Genomic DNA, 17,072 nt, shown 5'->3' on the forward strand with positions numbered 1-17,072 from the left:
AGCAGACTGTATAGTATACTGTATAGTAGACTATATAGCTGTCTTGTATAGTATGCTGTATATATGTACTGTATAGTATACTGTATAGCTGTACTGTATAGCTGTACTGTATAGCAGACTGTATAGTATACTATATAGTAGACTGTATAGCTGTACTGTATAGCTGTACTGTATAGTAGACTGTATAGATGTACTGTAGAGTAGACTGTATAGATGTACTGGATAGTAGACGGTACTGTATAGTAAACTGTATAGCTGTACTGTATAGTAGACTGTACAGCATAGATGTACTGTACAGCTGTACTGCATAGACTGTATAGATGTACTGGATAGTAGACGGTACTGTATAGTAAACTGTATAGCTGTACTGTATAGATGTACTGTAGAGTAGACTGTATAGATGTACTGTATAGTAGACTGTACAGCATAGATGTACTGTACAGCTGTACTGTATAGACTGTATAGATGTACTGTATAGTAGACTGTATAGATGTACTGTATTGTAGACTGTATAGTAGACCTTATAGATGTACTGTATAGATGTACTGTATTTGCTGCACTGTATAGCTGTACTGTATAGTAGACTGTGTAGATGTACTGTATAGTAGACTGTATAGTAGACAGTATAGCTGTACTGTATAGATGTACTGTATAGTAGACTGTACAGCATAGATGTACTGTATAGTATACTGTATAGCTGTACTGTATAGATGTACTGCATAGCAGACTGTATAGATGTACTGTATAGCTGTACTGCTTGGCTGAATAGTATAGTAGAATGTATACTATATAGTAGACTGTATAGCTGTACTGTATAGCTGTACTGTATAGTAGACTGTATAGATGTACTGTAGAGTAGACTGTATAGATGTACTGGATAGTAGATTGCATGATGTACTGTATAGTAGACTGTATAGTAGACTGTATAGCTGTACTGTAAAGATGTACTGTACAGCATATATGTACTGTATAGTATACTGTATAGCTGTACTGTATAGCAGACTGTATAGCTGTCCTGTATAGTATACTGTATAGTATACTATATAGTAGACTGTATAGCTGTACTGTATAGATGTACTGTAGAGTAGACTGTATAGATGTACTGTATAGTATACTGTACAGCATAGATGTACTGTACAGCTGTACTGTATATACTGTATAGATGTACTGTATAGTAGACTGTATAGCTGTACTGTATAGTAGACTGTATAGATGTACTGGATAGTAGACGGTACTGTATAGCAAATTGTATAGCTGTACTGTATAGTAGTACTGTATAGCTGTACTGGATATTAGACTGTACAGTAGACTGTATAGGAGACTGTATAGTATACTGTATAGCTGTACTGTATAGTATACTGTATAGATGTACTGTAGAGTAGACTGTATAGATGTACCGTATAGTATACTGTATAGTTGACTGTATAGCTGTACTGTATAGTAGACTGTGTAGATGTACTGTAGAGTAGACTGTATAGATGTACTGTATAGTAGACTGTACAGCATAGATGTACTGTACAGCTGTACTGTATAGACTGTATAGATGTACTGTATAGTAGACTGTATACCTGTACTGTATAGATGTACTGTATAGTAGACTGTACAGCATAGATGTACTGTACAGCTGTACTGTATAGACTGTATAGATGTACTGTATAGATGTATTGTATAGTAGACTATAGATGAACTGTATAGCTGTACTGTATAGTATGTAGATGTACTGTATCATAGACTGTATATACATACTGTATAGTAGAATGTATACAGTGAGGGAAAAAAGTTTGATCCCCTGCTGATTTTGTACGTTTGCCCACTGACAAAGAAATGATCCGTCTATGTTTATTTGAACAGTGAGAGACAGAATAACAACAAAAAAATCCTGAAAAACGCATGTCAAATTGATTTGCATTTTAATGAGGGAAATAAGTATTTGACCCCCTCTCAATCAGAAAGATTTCTGGCTCCCAGGTGTCTTTTATACAGGTAACGAGCTAAGATTAGGAGTACACTCTTAAAGGGAGTGCTCCTAATCAAAGCTTGTTACCTATATAAAAGACACCTGTCCACAGAGGCAATCAATCAATCAGATTCCAAACTCTCCCCCATGGCCAAGACCAAAGAGCTCTCCAAGGATGTCAGGGGTAAGTAGTACAAGAGTAGAGTAAACAAGTAGTACAAGAGATGAGTCAATGTATCTATAATAATCACCAGTCAGATGATAGTAGTAGACAGGAGTACAAGAGATGAGTCAATGTTTCTATAATAATCACCAGTCAAATGATAGAAGTAGACAGTAGTACAAGAGATGAGTCAATGTTTCTATAATAATCACCAGTCAAATGATAGAAGTCTACACTAGTACAAGAGATTAGTCAATGTTTATTGATATAATAATCATTGCCATTCAGATCAGAAATGGTTAGTAATCCACTCCTGAACATAATGGCAAGAAACACCACTTGTTTACTGATAATATTGATTTCATGTTCACTCTGGTGCGGAGAGAGAGAGAGAGAGAGAGAGCGAGAGAGAGAGAGAGAGAGAGAGAGAGGGGATGCCGACAGGGCAGGGAGAGAGAGAGAGCATGAGGATGCCGACAGGGCAGGGAGAGAGAGCATGAGGATGCCGACAGGGCAGGGAGAGAGAGAGAGCATGAGGATGCCGACAGGGCAGGGAGAGAGAGGGAGCATGAGGATGCCGACAGGGCAGGGAGAGAGAGGGAGCATGAGGATGCCGACAGGGCAGGGAGAGAGAGGGAGCATGAGGATGCCGACAGGGCAGAGAGAGAGAGAGAGCGAGCATGCTGACAGGGAAGGGAGAGAGAGAGAGCATGAGGATGCCGACAGGGCAGGGAGAGAGAGAGAGCATGAGGATGCCGACAGGGCAGGGAGAGAGAGGGAGCATGAGGATGCCGACAGGGCAGGGAGAGAGAGGGAGCATGAGGATGCCGACAGGGCAGGGAGAGAGAGGGAGCATGAGGATGCCGACAGGGCAGGGAGAGAGAGGGAGCATGAGGATGCCGACAGGGCAGGGAGAGAGAGGGAGCATGAGGATGCCGACAGGGCAGGGAGAGAGAGGGAGCATGAGGATGCCGACAGGGCAGGGAGAGAGAGGGAGCATGAGGATGCCGACAGGGCAGGGAGAGCGAGGGAGCATGAGGATGCCGACAGGGCAGGGAGAGAGAGGGAGCATGAGGATGCCGACAGGGCAGGGAGCGAGAGGGAGCATGAGGATGCCGACAGGGCAGGGAGAGAGAGGGAGCATGAGGATGCCGACAGGGCAGGGAGAGAGAGGGAGCATGAGGATGCCGACAGGGCAGGGAGAGAGAGGGAGCATGAGGATGCTGACAGGGCAGGGAGAGAGAGGGAGCATGAGGATTCCGACAGGGCAGGGAGAGAGAGAGCGAGCATGCCGACAGGGCAGGGAGAGAGAGGGAGCATGAGGATGCCGACAGGGCAGGGAGAGAGAGGGAGCATGAGGATGCCGACAGGGCAGAGAGAGAGAGGGAGCATGAGGATGCCGACAGGGCAGGGAGAGAGAGAGAGCATGAGGATGCCGACAGGGCAGGGAGAGAGAGGGAGCATGAGGATGCCGACAGGGCAGGGAGAGAGAGGGAGCATGAGGATGCCGACAGGGCAGGGAGAGAGAGGGAGCATGAGGATGCCGACAGGGCAGGGAGAGAGAGGGAGCATGAGGATGCCGACAGGGCAGGGAGAGAGAGGGAGCATGAGGATGCCGACAGGGCAGGGAGAGAGAGGGAGCATGAGGAAGCCGACAGGGCAGGGAGAGAGAGGGAGCATGAGGATGCCGACAGGGCAGGGAGAGAGAGGGAGCATGAGGATGCCGACAGGGCAGGGAGAGAGAGGGAGCATGAGGATGCTGACAGGGCAGGGAGAGAGAGGGAGCATGAGGATGCCGACAGGGCAGGGAGAGAGAGAGCGAGCATGCCGACAGGGCAGGGAGAGAGAGGGAGCATGAGGATGCCGACAGGGCAGGGAGAGAGAGGGAGCATGAGGATGCCGACAGGGCAGGGAGAGAGAGGGAGCATGAGGATGCCGACAGGGCAGGGAGAGAGAGAGAGCATGAGGATGCCGACAGGGCAGGGAGAGAGAGGGAGCATGAGGATGCCGACAGGGCAGGGAGAGAGAGGGAGCATGAGGATGCCGACAGGGCAGGGAGAGAGAGGGAGCATGAGGATGCCGACAGGGCAGGGAGAGAGAGGGAGCATGAGAATGCCGACAGGGCAGGGAGAGAGAGGGAGCATGAGGATGCCGACAGGGCAGGGAGAGCAGGTGACATGGAGGTGAGTGAGAAAAGGAGCAAATATTGATGGTTAAGAGCGAATAATGTTAATTTAAGATGAGATGTTCCTCTAAGTATGGCTTCTCATGTATCTCAGATAATACAATCAAGAGAGTGAGTTTGAGACAATAGCAGACAGACATGCCAAATCAGACAAATGTGAATGTCAAACCCTATCAAATATGACACTACTTTCAGGAGAAATGGTTAAAAGATTATACTTGGCTCCATTACAGACCCTCCTTAAAGAGGGTCCACTGTTTCTATTGTGCTAAATACTTGGCAACACAAAAGTCTCAGCTTGCGTGAAAAGCAGATTCAGCTTTTGTCAAGACTGGCTTTCAAAATCGGTCGGCGGCACTGGAGACATTTAGTGCGCATAAAGACAGCCAATGTCACAAATTACCTGTGATGACTCAGATTCAGAGGCCAAAGCCTGTTGATGTGCAACTTTCACGTGAGCTTGAAAGACATCAGCAACAAGTGAGGAGAAATCTAATGAAGAATGTTGGGGGTGTGAAGTAGTTGGCGCGGCAAGGTCAGGCTTTTCGAGGCGTTGATAAGGAGAGCGGGAATTTCAGCCAGCTTCTAAAGTACAAGGCAAAGGGCGATGCAGAGATGACCATCTGGCTGAAAGGTCACTTTGATTTCACCAGTCCCCAAATGCAAAACAACATTTTGAAGCTGCTGAGCAAAGAAATTGTATTGGAAATAATATCATTGCCAGTGGTCCAGTTCGCACTTATCATTGATGGCACCCGGGATGTATCAGGAGTTGATCAGGAGTCAATATGTTTGAATGCACCTGGGATATATCAGGAGTTGATCAGGAGTCAATATGTTTGAATGCACCTGGGATATATCAGGAGTTGATCAGGAGTCAATATGTTTGAATGCACCTGGGATATATCAAGAGTTGATCAGGAGTCAATATGTTTGACTCTTTGTAGATGCAGATCTACAACCAAAGAAATAATTCCTGGGACTCTATGAAGTGTCAATGACAAGGCAAAATATAGCCAAGATGGCATGTGACCAAATCAAATTAAAGTTTATTTGTCACGTGCGCCGAATACAACGGGTGTAGACCTTACAGTGAAATGCTTACTTACAGGCTCTAACCAATAGTGTGGAGGAAAAAAAAGTGTGTGTGTGTAGGTAAGTAAAGAAATAAAACAACAGTAAAAAGACATTTGACAATAAGAGTAGCAAGGCTATATACAGACACTTGTTAGTCAGGCTTATTGAGGTAGTATGTACATGTGGGTATAGTTAAAGTGACTATGCATATAAGATAAACAGAGATTAGCAGCAGCGTAAAAGAGGGGTTAGGAGGGGGCACACAATGCAAATAGTCCGGGTAACCATTTGGTTACCTGTTCAGGAGTCTTATGGCTTGGGGGTAAAAACTGTTGAGAAGCCTTTTAGTCCTAGATTTGGCACTCCAGTACCGCTTGCCATGCAGTAGTAGAGAGAACAGTCTATGACTGCGGTGGCTGGGGTCTTTGACCATTTTTAGGGCCTTCATCTGACACCGCCTGGTATAGAGGTTGTGGATGGCAGGCAGCTTTGCCCCAGTGTGTACTGGGCCGTACGCACTACCCTCTGTAGTGCCTTGCGGTTGGAGGCCGAGCAATTGCCGTACCAGGCAGTGATGCAACCGGTCAGGATGCTCTTGATGTTGCAGCTGTTGAACCTTTTGAGGATCTGAGGACCCATGCCAAATCTTTTAAGTTTCCTGAGGGGGAATAGGCATGGTCGTGCCCTCTTCACGACTGCCTTGGTGTGTTTGGACCATTCTAGTTTGTTGTTGATGTGGACACCAAGGAATTTGAAGCTCTCAACCTGATCCACTACAGCCCCGTCGATGAGAATGGGGACGTGCTCGGTGCTCCTTTTCCTGTAGTCCACAATCTCCTTAGTCTTGGTTACGTTGAGGGATAGATTGTTATTCTGGCACCACCCGGAAAGGTCTCTGACCTCCTTCCTATAGACCTCCTTCCTATAGTCTACCGTTGTGTCGTCAGCAAACTTAAATGGTGGTGTTGGAGTCGCGCCTGGCCATGCAGTCGTGCGTGAACAGGGAGTACAGGTGGGGACTGAGCACGCACCCCTGGGGAGCTCCAGTGTTGAGGATCAGCGTGGCAGATGTGTTGCTACCTACCCTCACCACCTGGGGGCAGCCAGTCAGGAAGTCCAGGATCCAGTTGCAGAGGGAGGTGTTTAGTCCCAGGTTCCTTAGCTTAGTGATGAGCTTTGAGGGTACTATGGTGTAGAACGCTGAGCTGTAGTCAATGAATAGCATTCTGACATAGGTGTTCCTTTTGTCCAGGTGGGAAAGGGCAGTGTCGAGTGCAATAGAGATTGCATCATCTGTGGATCTGTTGGGGCGGTATGCAAATTGGAGTGTGTCTAGGGTTTCTGGGATAATGGTGTTGATGTGAGCCATTTCCAGCCTTTCAAAGTACTTCATGGCTACGGACGTGAGTGCCACGTGTCTGTAGTCATTTAGGCAGGTTGCCTTTGTGTTCTTGGGCACAGGAACTATGGTGGTCTGCTTGAAGCATGTTGGTATTACAGACTCAATCAGGGACATGTTGAAAATCTCAGTGAAGACACCTGCCAGTTGGTCAGTACATGCCCGGAGCACACGTCTTGGTAATCCATCTGGCCCCACAGCCTTGTGAATGTTGACCTGTTTAAAGGTCTTACTCACGTTGGCTACGGAGAGTGTGATCACATAGTCGTCCGGAACAGCTGATGCTCTCATGCAAGCCTCGGTGTTGCTTGCCTCGAAGCGAGCATTGAAGTGATTTAGCTCGTCTGGTATGCTCGTGTCACTGGGCAGCTGTGCTTCCCTTTGTAGTCTGTAATAGTGTGCAAGCCCTGCCACATCCGACGAGCGTCGGAGCTGGTGTAGTATGATTCAATCTTAGCCCTGTATTGATGCTTTGCCTGTTTGATGGTTCGTTGCAGAGCATAGCGGGATTGCTTGTAAGCTTCCGGGTTAGAGTCCCGCACCTTGAAAGCGGCAACTCTACCCTTTAGCTCAGTGCGAATGTTGCCTGTAATCCATGGCTTCTGGTTGGGATATGTACGTACAGACACTGTGGGGATGACGTCCTCAATGCACTTATTGATAAAGCCAGTGACTGATGTGGTGTATTCTTCAATGTCATCGGAAGAATCCCGGAACATGTTCCAGTCTGTGATAGCAAAACAGTCCTGTTGAGCATCTGCTTCATCTGACCATTTTTTTAAAGACCGAGTCACTGGTGCTTCCTGCTTTAATTTTTGCTTGTAAGCAGAAATCAGGAGGATACAGTTGTGGTCAGATTAGCCAAATGGAGGGCGAGGGAGAGCTCTGTACGCATCTCTGTGTGTGGAGTACAGATGATCTAGAATTTTTTCCCCTGTGCTGTTCTATCCTGCCTGCCGTGTATCCCGCTAGCTGAATATCCATGTCGTCATTCAGTCACGATTCCATTAAACATAGGATATTACAGTTTTTGATGTCCCGTTGGTAGGATATTCGTGATCGTACCTCATCTAGTGTATTGTCCAATGATTGCACGTTTGCGAGTAATATTGACGGTAACGGCAGCTTTCCTAGTTGCCTTCTGCGTCGCTTCCTTTTGCGAATAATTGGGATACCTGCCCTGTGGGTTGATTGGAGAATATCGTGTGAGTCCTGCTTGCTGCTGCTGTTGTTGTTGAAAAAATCTTTGTCTAATCCGAGTTGAGCAGGAGTCAATATGTTTGAATGCACCCAGGATATATCATGATGTGTCTAGGCCTTCCTCTGTCCCAACTTCCAGGACAAACCTATGACGGTGCCACAAACATGGCTGGTTGATTGCAGGGGGTGCAAGCCATTTGAAGGAAAGAACAACCGCTGGCTGTGTATTGTCACTGTGGTCCACCCTGAGTGAACTTAGTTACGCAGGCTGCCTGTGTAGCCTCTCCACTAGTAAGAGATTCAATGGATCTGGTGCATGAATTGGGGGGCTTCTTTAATCAATCTGGCAAGTTCAAGGTGATTTTCCAAGAAATCGCAAAATCAAAGCATGGTTTCACCTTGTTGAAACCTCTCTGTCCCACCAGGTGGACTGTTCGCACCCCTGCCATCCGCTCAGTTCTCAGCTAGTTTGAGTCAGTGCTGACAGTCCTTGAAGAAATGGCATCATGCAGCTCATCTGACACTTCAACTAAAGCTAATGGTCATCATGGAACATTTCTAAAAGGGAACACTGTGCTCGGCCTTGTAATGGCTGAAGACCTGATGGGGGATTTGGAGTGTCTGAACACCTCCCTGCAGCTTAGGAAACAGACCGTTTCAGGCATGTTGAAGGCTGTGGACCACGTCAAAACAAGAATGCATGACAAGCGAACGGAGGAGCACTTTGATGTCTTGTTCGCAAAGCAACTGCTATGGCAACAAAGTTGGACCTATAACCTATTCAGATGCCTCATTTCCGCAAACCTACAAAGCGTTACACCGGTCAGGCTGCAGCCCTTATACATCCGTATGCCCAGTTTTTGTACAGAGCCCAATTCTACAATGCCTTGTGAATACTCAATTCATAGAGAGGTTTGATCAAGCTGGATTCCACAAGCTGTAGCAGCTTGAACATGTGCAGCTACGCGGAGACATAGACAAGGTGGTAGACGAGTATCCTGAATTGGATTCAAGACTACTGCAGGTCCCAGTGGCCATGTTTGGGGCTAATTACACATGTCAAAAGAGCTCAGATGTTGCTAGCATTTTGGGGAAATGGTGCCAGATGTGAGAGGTCTCTTCAGTCAGATGGAAGCTTTAGTAAGGTTTCTTCTGCTGGCCGTCCCTGCCTCCTCTGTAGAGGCTGAGAGGAGTTTTAGTGCCCCGAGGAGGCTGAAGACATGGCTTAGATCATCCATGAGTCAAACAAGGCTGAATAATGTGGCCATGTGTCACGTGCACCAGGAGAAACTGAACCTTGAAGGAATATGCCAGTCTTTTATCGGTGTCAACGAAAAGCGCAAAAAGGCCTTTGGATCCTTTGCTTGAAGAATGGCAAGTCAAAACACATGTCATTGCCTGGAGAGGAGATGAGAGGATAGGAGAGGAAAGGAGAGGAGAATATAGGACCAGAGGAGGATAGAGGGCTGGAGAGAAGAGGAGAGCAGAGCAGAGCAAATGACCCTGCTGCCCACCCAAGTTTACTTGTAAATAAAAACAACAATTTGCTAAACCTTGGCCACAATATCTGGACTTGTCTTGATATAACAATGCATAGATTTCTGTTTATATGATTATGGTTATACTTTATTCATCCGTAATCTCTGCCATTTACATACAATGAGACAAGAAAAGGTAACAAATAAAAAAGAGCAGTGTAATACAATACACTATTAGACATTATTGTAAAAAACGAAATAAGAAGTTCATCGCATGTGTTAGTGAATTTTTTCATATTTTAGAATGGCAGGAAATTAGTTTTACATAAAAAAAATATATATATATAATCCAGGGGGAGGGCAGACCACCCTGCAGATTTGGTCACCCCCAATGTTGATTCCATGGCTACGGCCTTGACACTAAAAGGGTAAAAAAATAATAATGTTTAGAGCAAAACTTCCAAGGATCAGGGCATTCAAGGTGGGAGGTAGTAATGTCATCGGCCTCCCCCCTTGCTTGAGGAGCAATAGAGATCACTTGTGCTATTATTTATTTTACCTTTATTTAACTAGGCAAGTCGGTTAAGAACAAATTCTTATTTTCAATGACGGCCTAGTGGATTAACTGCCTGTTCAGGGGCAGAACGACAGATGTGTACCTTGTCAGCTTGGTGATTTGAACTTGCAACCTTCCGGTTACTAGCCCAACGCTCTAAGTAAATCAAGTATTAATTATTATTTTTATTTCTCATTTAACTAGGCAAGTCAGTTAAGAACAAATTATTATTTACAATGACGGCATAGGAAAAGTGGGTTAACTGCCTTGTTCAGGGGCAGAACTGCATATTTTTACCTTGTCAGCTCTGGGATTCGATCTGGCATGCTTTCGGTTACTGGCCCAACACTCTAACCACTAGGCTACCTGCCGCCCCAATGGGGTGAAAAGGAGATTTGAGTGCCACATTCATATCAAGTGTGTCATGATGACTCATGTTGACACGAGGCCAGCCCAACTTCAATGGAGTGGGGGAATTCCTAACGCCGCCACACCAACTGTAGGCTTCGACATGAGGATATATTCCTACCTTTTATGTTGCTGCTTTATCCTCTCTGTCTGTACAGAAGTGAGGGCGGCTCCTTAATACAGTTAGGGTGGCTCCATACTTCCGACTGGACTGTGTCACGTGAAAAGGCGTTACTATGGAGCAACAACATCTCCATGTCCCTTCTATGCAAAATTAGCAGTAATTGCATTACAGTGGCACTCCAGGCTCCTTTTCACCTCTTTTATCATGTGAATTACTTCACAATAGCACAGCACACTACAGTAGGTGGTGCAGGTATCCTCATTATGGGCTGTGTAGGTCCTCAAATGTCCTCTATTGTTCAAAATAGTAGAAGAGTATTTCATTTTTTATATTTTACTTTTAACCCCTTTTTCTCCCCAATTTCGTGGTATCCAATTGTTAGTAGTTACTGTCTTGTCTCATCGCTGCAACTCCCGTACGGACTCGGGAGAGGCGAAGGTCGAGAGCCATGCACTGCTTCTTAACACAGCGCGCATCCAACCCGGAAGCCAGCAGCACCAATGTTTCGGAGGATTCACCGTACACCTAGTCAGCGTGCACTGCGCCCGGCCCGCCACAGGAGTCGCTAGTGCACGATGAGACAAGGATATCCCTGCCGGCCAAACCCTCCCTAACCCGGACGAACGCTGGGCCAATTGTGCGCCGCCCCATGGGCCCCCCGGTCGCGGCCGGCTGCGACAGAGCCTGGGCTCGAACCCAGAGTCTCTGGTGGCACAGCTAGCACTATGATGCAGTGCCTTAGACCACTTGGGAGGCCCAGAAGAGTATTTTTAAAGACCTTACACGGAACCCAAACCGGCTGCGCGCGATCACAACACGCAGGTTAAAATATCAAAACAAACTCTGAACCAAGGACATTAATTTGGGGACAGGTCAAAAAGCATTAAACATTTATGGCAATTTAACTAGTTAGCTTGCACTTGCTAGCTAATTTGTCCCATTTAGCTAGCTTGCTGTTGCTAGTTAATTTGTCCTGGGATATAAACATTAGGTTGTTATTTTACCTGAAATGCACAAGGTCCTCTACTCTGACAATTAATCCACACATAAAACTGCCAACCGAATCATTTCTAGTCATCTCTCCTCCTTCCAGGCTTTTTCATCTTTGAACTTATATGGTGATTGGCATCAACTTTCATAGTATTACCACGACAACCAGCAACACAGTTCGTCTTTCAATCACCCACGTGGGCATAACCAATGAGGAGGTGACACGTGGGTACCTGCTTCTATAAACCAATAAGGAGATGGGAGAGGCAGGACTTGCAGCACGATCTGCGTCAGAAATAGGAATGACTTCTATTTTAGCCCTTGGCAACGCAGACGCTCGTTGACGCGAGCAAGCATTGTGAGTGCAATAATTGAATAACATATAATTCTAAATTTATTTTGCAACGCTCGCGCACGTGACTCAAGCGGTGTCGTCAGGGTATTATAATCTTCTAGAATACAAGTCGTCTTTAATGAGAATGGCCAGAGAATGATAGGTAGAAACTGCTGAGGGAAGGACATACGGAACCTGCTGTACACAGCAGAGGCAGAGAGTGTTGGTGACAGGCAACAGCAACCACCCTCTGTCTAATTAATCCATCATTACTAGATCTTAACAACAAGAGCCTTCCATTTTCTATGAGAAAGAGTGCCAGACAAAGATATAGGTACCGCAACCTGGCCAAAACTAACCCAACCTCTGATACTCAACAAGTGAGAGGGTGAGAAGCGGAGAGAGAGCGAGACAGACAGAGCAAGAGAGAGGTGTCAGTGTAGTTAGGCTCAGTCCTTACCTGTAGTGTACGTGCGTGACTGTGGGAGGTCTGTAGCCAAAGATCCACGTCTGGATGTCCATGGGCCTGGCTTTGGAGTACGCTATGGTCACGTCCACCACCCACTGCAGGCCTTTGGGTTTACTACCTGCACAGACAGACAGAGAAAGTTAAGACATGAATGAGATGGCATCATATGCAGACAGTGAGGGAGAGATGGGGGCAGAGAGGGAGAGATGGGGGCAGAGAGAGAGAGAGAGAGAGCGAGAGAGATGGAAGGGAGAGAGAGAGAAAGTGTCTCTCTTTGGAACAAACTCACACGCACAGACAGCGCTGTAAGGGGTGTGTGTGTTTGTCAGAGAGGGTTGTGTGTCCTCAGGGCTGTGACAGAGAGGACAAGTGAAGCTGAGGGCGTTCAAACCATCAGGCGAGGAACGTCTGGCACAGACATACAGGCCGGGTTTGAAAACATTAATAGCGGTCAAATCCTTGATTCCTCCGTCCTCGTTTATTTAATTCCTTTTCATAGCCCGCTGGAAGGAAGGATCTATGGTCCCTCAGTCAGACCTCCTCCTCCAATGAGCTTTGAAAGGAATTGAGGAAAGGACAGAGGAAGCAAGGATGAGGGCACAGCCACAGAGCCATTACTCCACTCCATCACTCCTGGGTTGCATCCCAAATGGTACTATTCCATATAGGCCCTGGTCAAAAGTAGTGCAGTATAAAGGGAATAGGGTGCCATTTGAGACGCAGACCTGGTTTAGGAAGGCGTCACAGGGGCCTCTGATCTATGACATAAGGCTGCATTGGCCTACCAATATAGATGTGGCCTGTGTGAGTGAGTGTAATATGTGAGTGAGTGAGTGTAATATGTGAGTGAGTGAGTGTAATATGTGAGCGTAATATGTGAGTGAGTGAGTGTAATATGTGAGTGAATGAGTGTAATATGTGAGTGAGTGAGTGTAATATGTGAGTGAGTGAGTGAGTGAGAGAGAGAAGGATTGTGGATGGCTTGCTTAAGTGGCTGACTGGGTAGTGTTTGTGTGTGTGCGCTCGCTCGCGCATATGTGCGTTACCAGATGGCGAAGGCAGGAAAAAAAACTGAGGTGGAAAAAAAGATTGCCAGCTCACGCAGGTCTTTTAGAATGTAAATCACTTAAGAGCACTTGTCAACTGCCGTTTCAAAACGTTGCTAAGATTAACCCAGACAGAATTACACAAGACCAGAGTGCTGATGCTGGCCAACAGAACACCTATTCCGAGGTGGGTAATGTTAATGCTGGACAACAGAACACCTATCCTTGGGTAGGTAATATGTAGGTAATTGCTTGGCGCCAGCTCCGAAACAGGCGTGTTGCCAAGATTTCTCTACATCCATGTACACCAGCGACAAACAATACTGTAATGACAGCACAGCCACTCATTTGATAAGACATCGGAGTAGCCTGGCTGCTGTAAACAGTTATGGAGGGAGCATACACAGGGATCCCAAATGGCACCCTATTCCAAATATATAGTGCACTACTTTGGACCAGGGCTCATGGGTAGTAGTAGTGCACTATATAGAGAATAGGGTACCATTTAAGATGCAGGCAGGGACAAATGTCTCCTTGGCAAAAAGGATAGTCAGGCCACACTTTTAACCAATCAGGAGGTTCCTTGTTCATACCTTCTACTGAACCAGGGGTTTAATAGACACCTGTGATTGGCCACTGGCACACGGGAAAATCCCATATAAAGTTTACTAAAACCAGCCAGTAAGCATGCAAGTGACTTTTCCACTTAACCATATTACACGTTTGAATAATGGAACCAAACCACATTACACTCTTGAATAATGCAACAATTCCCAAGCATGTGCAGACAAAGGATTTACTTTCTCGTCTAGAGGCTACACATTACATTTTTGCTTCAAGAAAAAAAGCACACAGTTGCTAACAGCATGTCTTTAAGTAACGCTAGCCTATCAAAGATGAATGATTAACCCTCCCATACGAATATAAAAGTACAACAGGCATACCTTACAACATACCAGTCTTCATTTTTAGCAATATCATGCAAATCAGTACATGTAGTAAAAGCAAACTGCAACTGAAAACGTGGGTATAAGTGAATTCATAAGTGAATTCATATCCACCAACCCCCCCTTTTCATGCCTCATGATTTGTCAACTCATGCACAATTAATCTGCACTTCAGTCTGATCAACTGTAGCCTTCTGATAACCACAGCTGCAGGTAGCCTAGAGAAGCCAATGCGCTCTGATCACATCTGGGCCTGGCTAGGGGAAACGAAGCAGTAACGTCATGCATCTATAGCCTAAGCTGTGTATTTGTAGCCTAAAATAGATCCATATATTTACGTTAATTTTAAATAAATTGACTGGAATAATTAAATCACCACAATAGTCATGACATACTGTATGAGAATATATATATTTTTTATTACAGATACAAAGGCCTTGCATAAACATAAATCTAGCTCAGCCTAGTTAGTTATATTGTCCATCTGCAGTCGTCTGTCTGTAGCTAGGTTTCCATCCAATTGGCGACAGATTTTCATGCGAATATCCCAAAAATCTGCAAATATCCCAAAAATCTGCATTTTCCCAGCAGAGGTGTGTTTCCATTAAACTGACTTGTTGCAGATAAAAGGCGGTGTGTGATGACACAGTGAACATAAAAATACCTTTTGCAGGTAAATTCCCATGTACTGTCACGTTTCTTCAAAATCGAACCCAGAAGCAGACCAGGACAAGGAGAGTAGGAAGAAGGTGAGTATTTATTTACAAGTGAAAGTGAATGGTTAGATATATCCAGGTGGCGTAGCGGGCTGCGGTGGTGACTAGATGGGAGTAAATAGGTGTATCCAATGGGGAAGCGGAATCCTCCGACGACCATGCGGGAATGGGGTAAATGATCCGGGTGAGTAATGTTCATGGCTAACGATCCGGCAGGGAATGGATGTCAGGTCCGGGCTTATGAAGAGGAGAGATGATGATCAGGACCAGGTGTGCAGATAGCTGATGGGATACAGGTGCGGGTAATCAGAAACCCCAACTGGCTACATTGCCCGGCAACCAGACAGGGTGCGTTCCAGGACGCCAGAAAAAACACTCCAGGACAGAACTAGGCAGAAAACAGACTCAGGAAACGGGATTCGTGCCATGTACGAAAAAAAAGTTTCCATCTCATGGTTCTCACACAAAAAAAAGATGCTGCGTTATTTTTTAAATGTATTTATTTAACCTTTATTTAACTAGGCAAGTCAGTTTAAAAACAAATTATTATTTACAATGACGTCCTAACAAAAGGCAAAAGGCCTCCAGCCGGGACGGGGGCTTGGGATAAAAACTAAATAAAAATACTATATAAATATAGGACAAAAACACACATCACAACAAGAGAGACAACACTACAAAAAGAGAGACCTAAGACAAAAACATAGCAAGGCAGCAACACGTGACAACACAGCATGGTAGCAACACAACATAACAACATGGTAGCAGCACAAAACATGGTACAAACATTATTGGGCACAGTCAACAGCACAAACGGTCAAGAAGGTAAAGACAACAATACATCACACAAACCGCTACAACGGTCAGTAAGAGTGTCCATGATTGAGTCTTTGAATGAAGAGATTGAGATAACTGTCCAGTTTGTGTGTTTGTTGCAGCTCGTTCCAGTCGCTAGCTGCAGCGAACTGAAAAGAGGAGTCGACCCAGGGATGTTTATGATTTTTAAAAATTTAACCAGGGAGGCCAGTTGAGAACAAGTTCTCATTTACAACTGCGACCTGGCCAAGATAAAGCAAAGCTGTGCGACAAAAACAACAGAGTTACACATGGAACAAACAAACGTACAGTCAATAACACAATAGAAAAATCAATCTGTATACAGAGTGTACAAATGAAGCAAGGAGGTAAGGCAATAAATCGGCCAATAGTGGCGAAGTAACTACAATTTAGCAATTTACCCTGGAAGGATATATGTGCAGATGAGGATGCGCAAGTAGAAATACTGGTGTGCAAAAGAGCAGAAAAACAATATGGGGATGAGGTAGGTAGTTGGTTGGATGGGCTATTTACAGATTGGCTGTGTACAGCTGCAGTGATCAGTGAGCTGCTCTGACAGCTGACGCTTAAAGTTAGTGAGGGAGATATGAGTCTCCAGCTTCAGTGATTTTTGCAATTCGTTCCAGTCATTGGCAGCAGAGAACTGGAAGGAAAGGCGGCCAAAGGAGGAGTTGGCTTTGGGTGCTGCTACAGTGACCAGTGAGATGAGATAAGGCGGAGCTTTACCAAGCAAAGGCTTACAGATGACCTGGAGCCAGTGGGTTTGGTGACGAATATGTAGCGAGGACCCGCCAACGAGAGCATACAGGTCACAGTGGTGGGTAGTATATGGGGCTTTGGTGACAGCACGGATGGCATTGTGATAGACTGCATCCAATTTGTTGAGTAGTGTGTTGGAGGCTATTTTGTAAATGACATCGCCAAAGTCAAGGATCGGTAGTATAGTCAGTTTTCCGAGGGTATGTTTCAAAAGCATTATCATTTATACTATAGAAGTGTTGGGCTGAACGAGACAATTCTGTTTACACTGCCCTGCCTTGGAGGGGGGCAGCTGTTGTGCCAGTGTTGTGCACAAACTCCGGAGGTAGCACTCCAGACAGGAGATTTCTGCAACTCTACATTACAATAATGTCTCTTGAGTATCGGTACCTCTGAGAATAGCCCCTAAGCCAACAGCGAGATGCTC

The 17,072-nt window shown here is 45.6% G+C and overlaps 1 protein-coding gene across 2 annotated transcripts in view; it reads right to left on the minus strand.

The window, feature by feature from the left end:
• The window catches only part of LOC110522024 (acyl-CoA:lysophosphatidylglycerol acyltransferase 1), an 85,531-nt gene that overhangs the window by 15,174 nt on the left and 53,285 nt on the right, over positions 1-17,072 (minus strand). For both annotated transcript variants that reach the window (XM_036975552.2, XM_090232369.1), the window contains exon 6: positions 12,332-12,458. In XM_036975552.2, the coding sequence (XP_036831447.1) occupies positions 12,332-12,458 (127 nt within the window). The remainder of the gene's footprint in view (positions 1-12,331; positions 12,459-17,072) is intronic.

This window comes from Oncorhynchus mykiss, chromosome 4, assembly GCF_057628025.1.
Source record: "Oncorhynchus mykiss isolate SJ-2025 chromosome 4, ASM5762802v1, whole genome shotgun sequence".
NCBI lineage: Eukaryota > Metazoa > Chordata > Actinopteri > Salmoniformes > Salmonidae > Oncorhynchus > Oncorhynchus mykiss.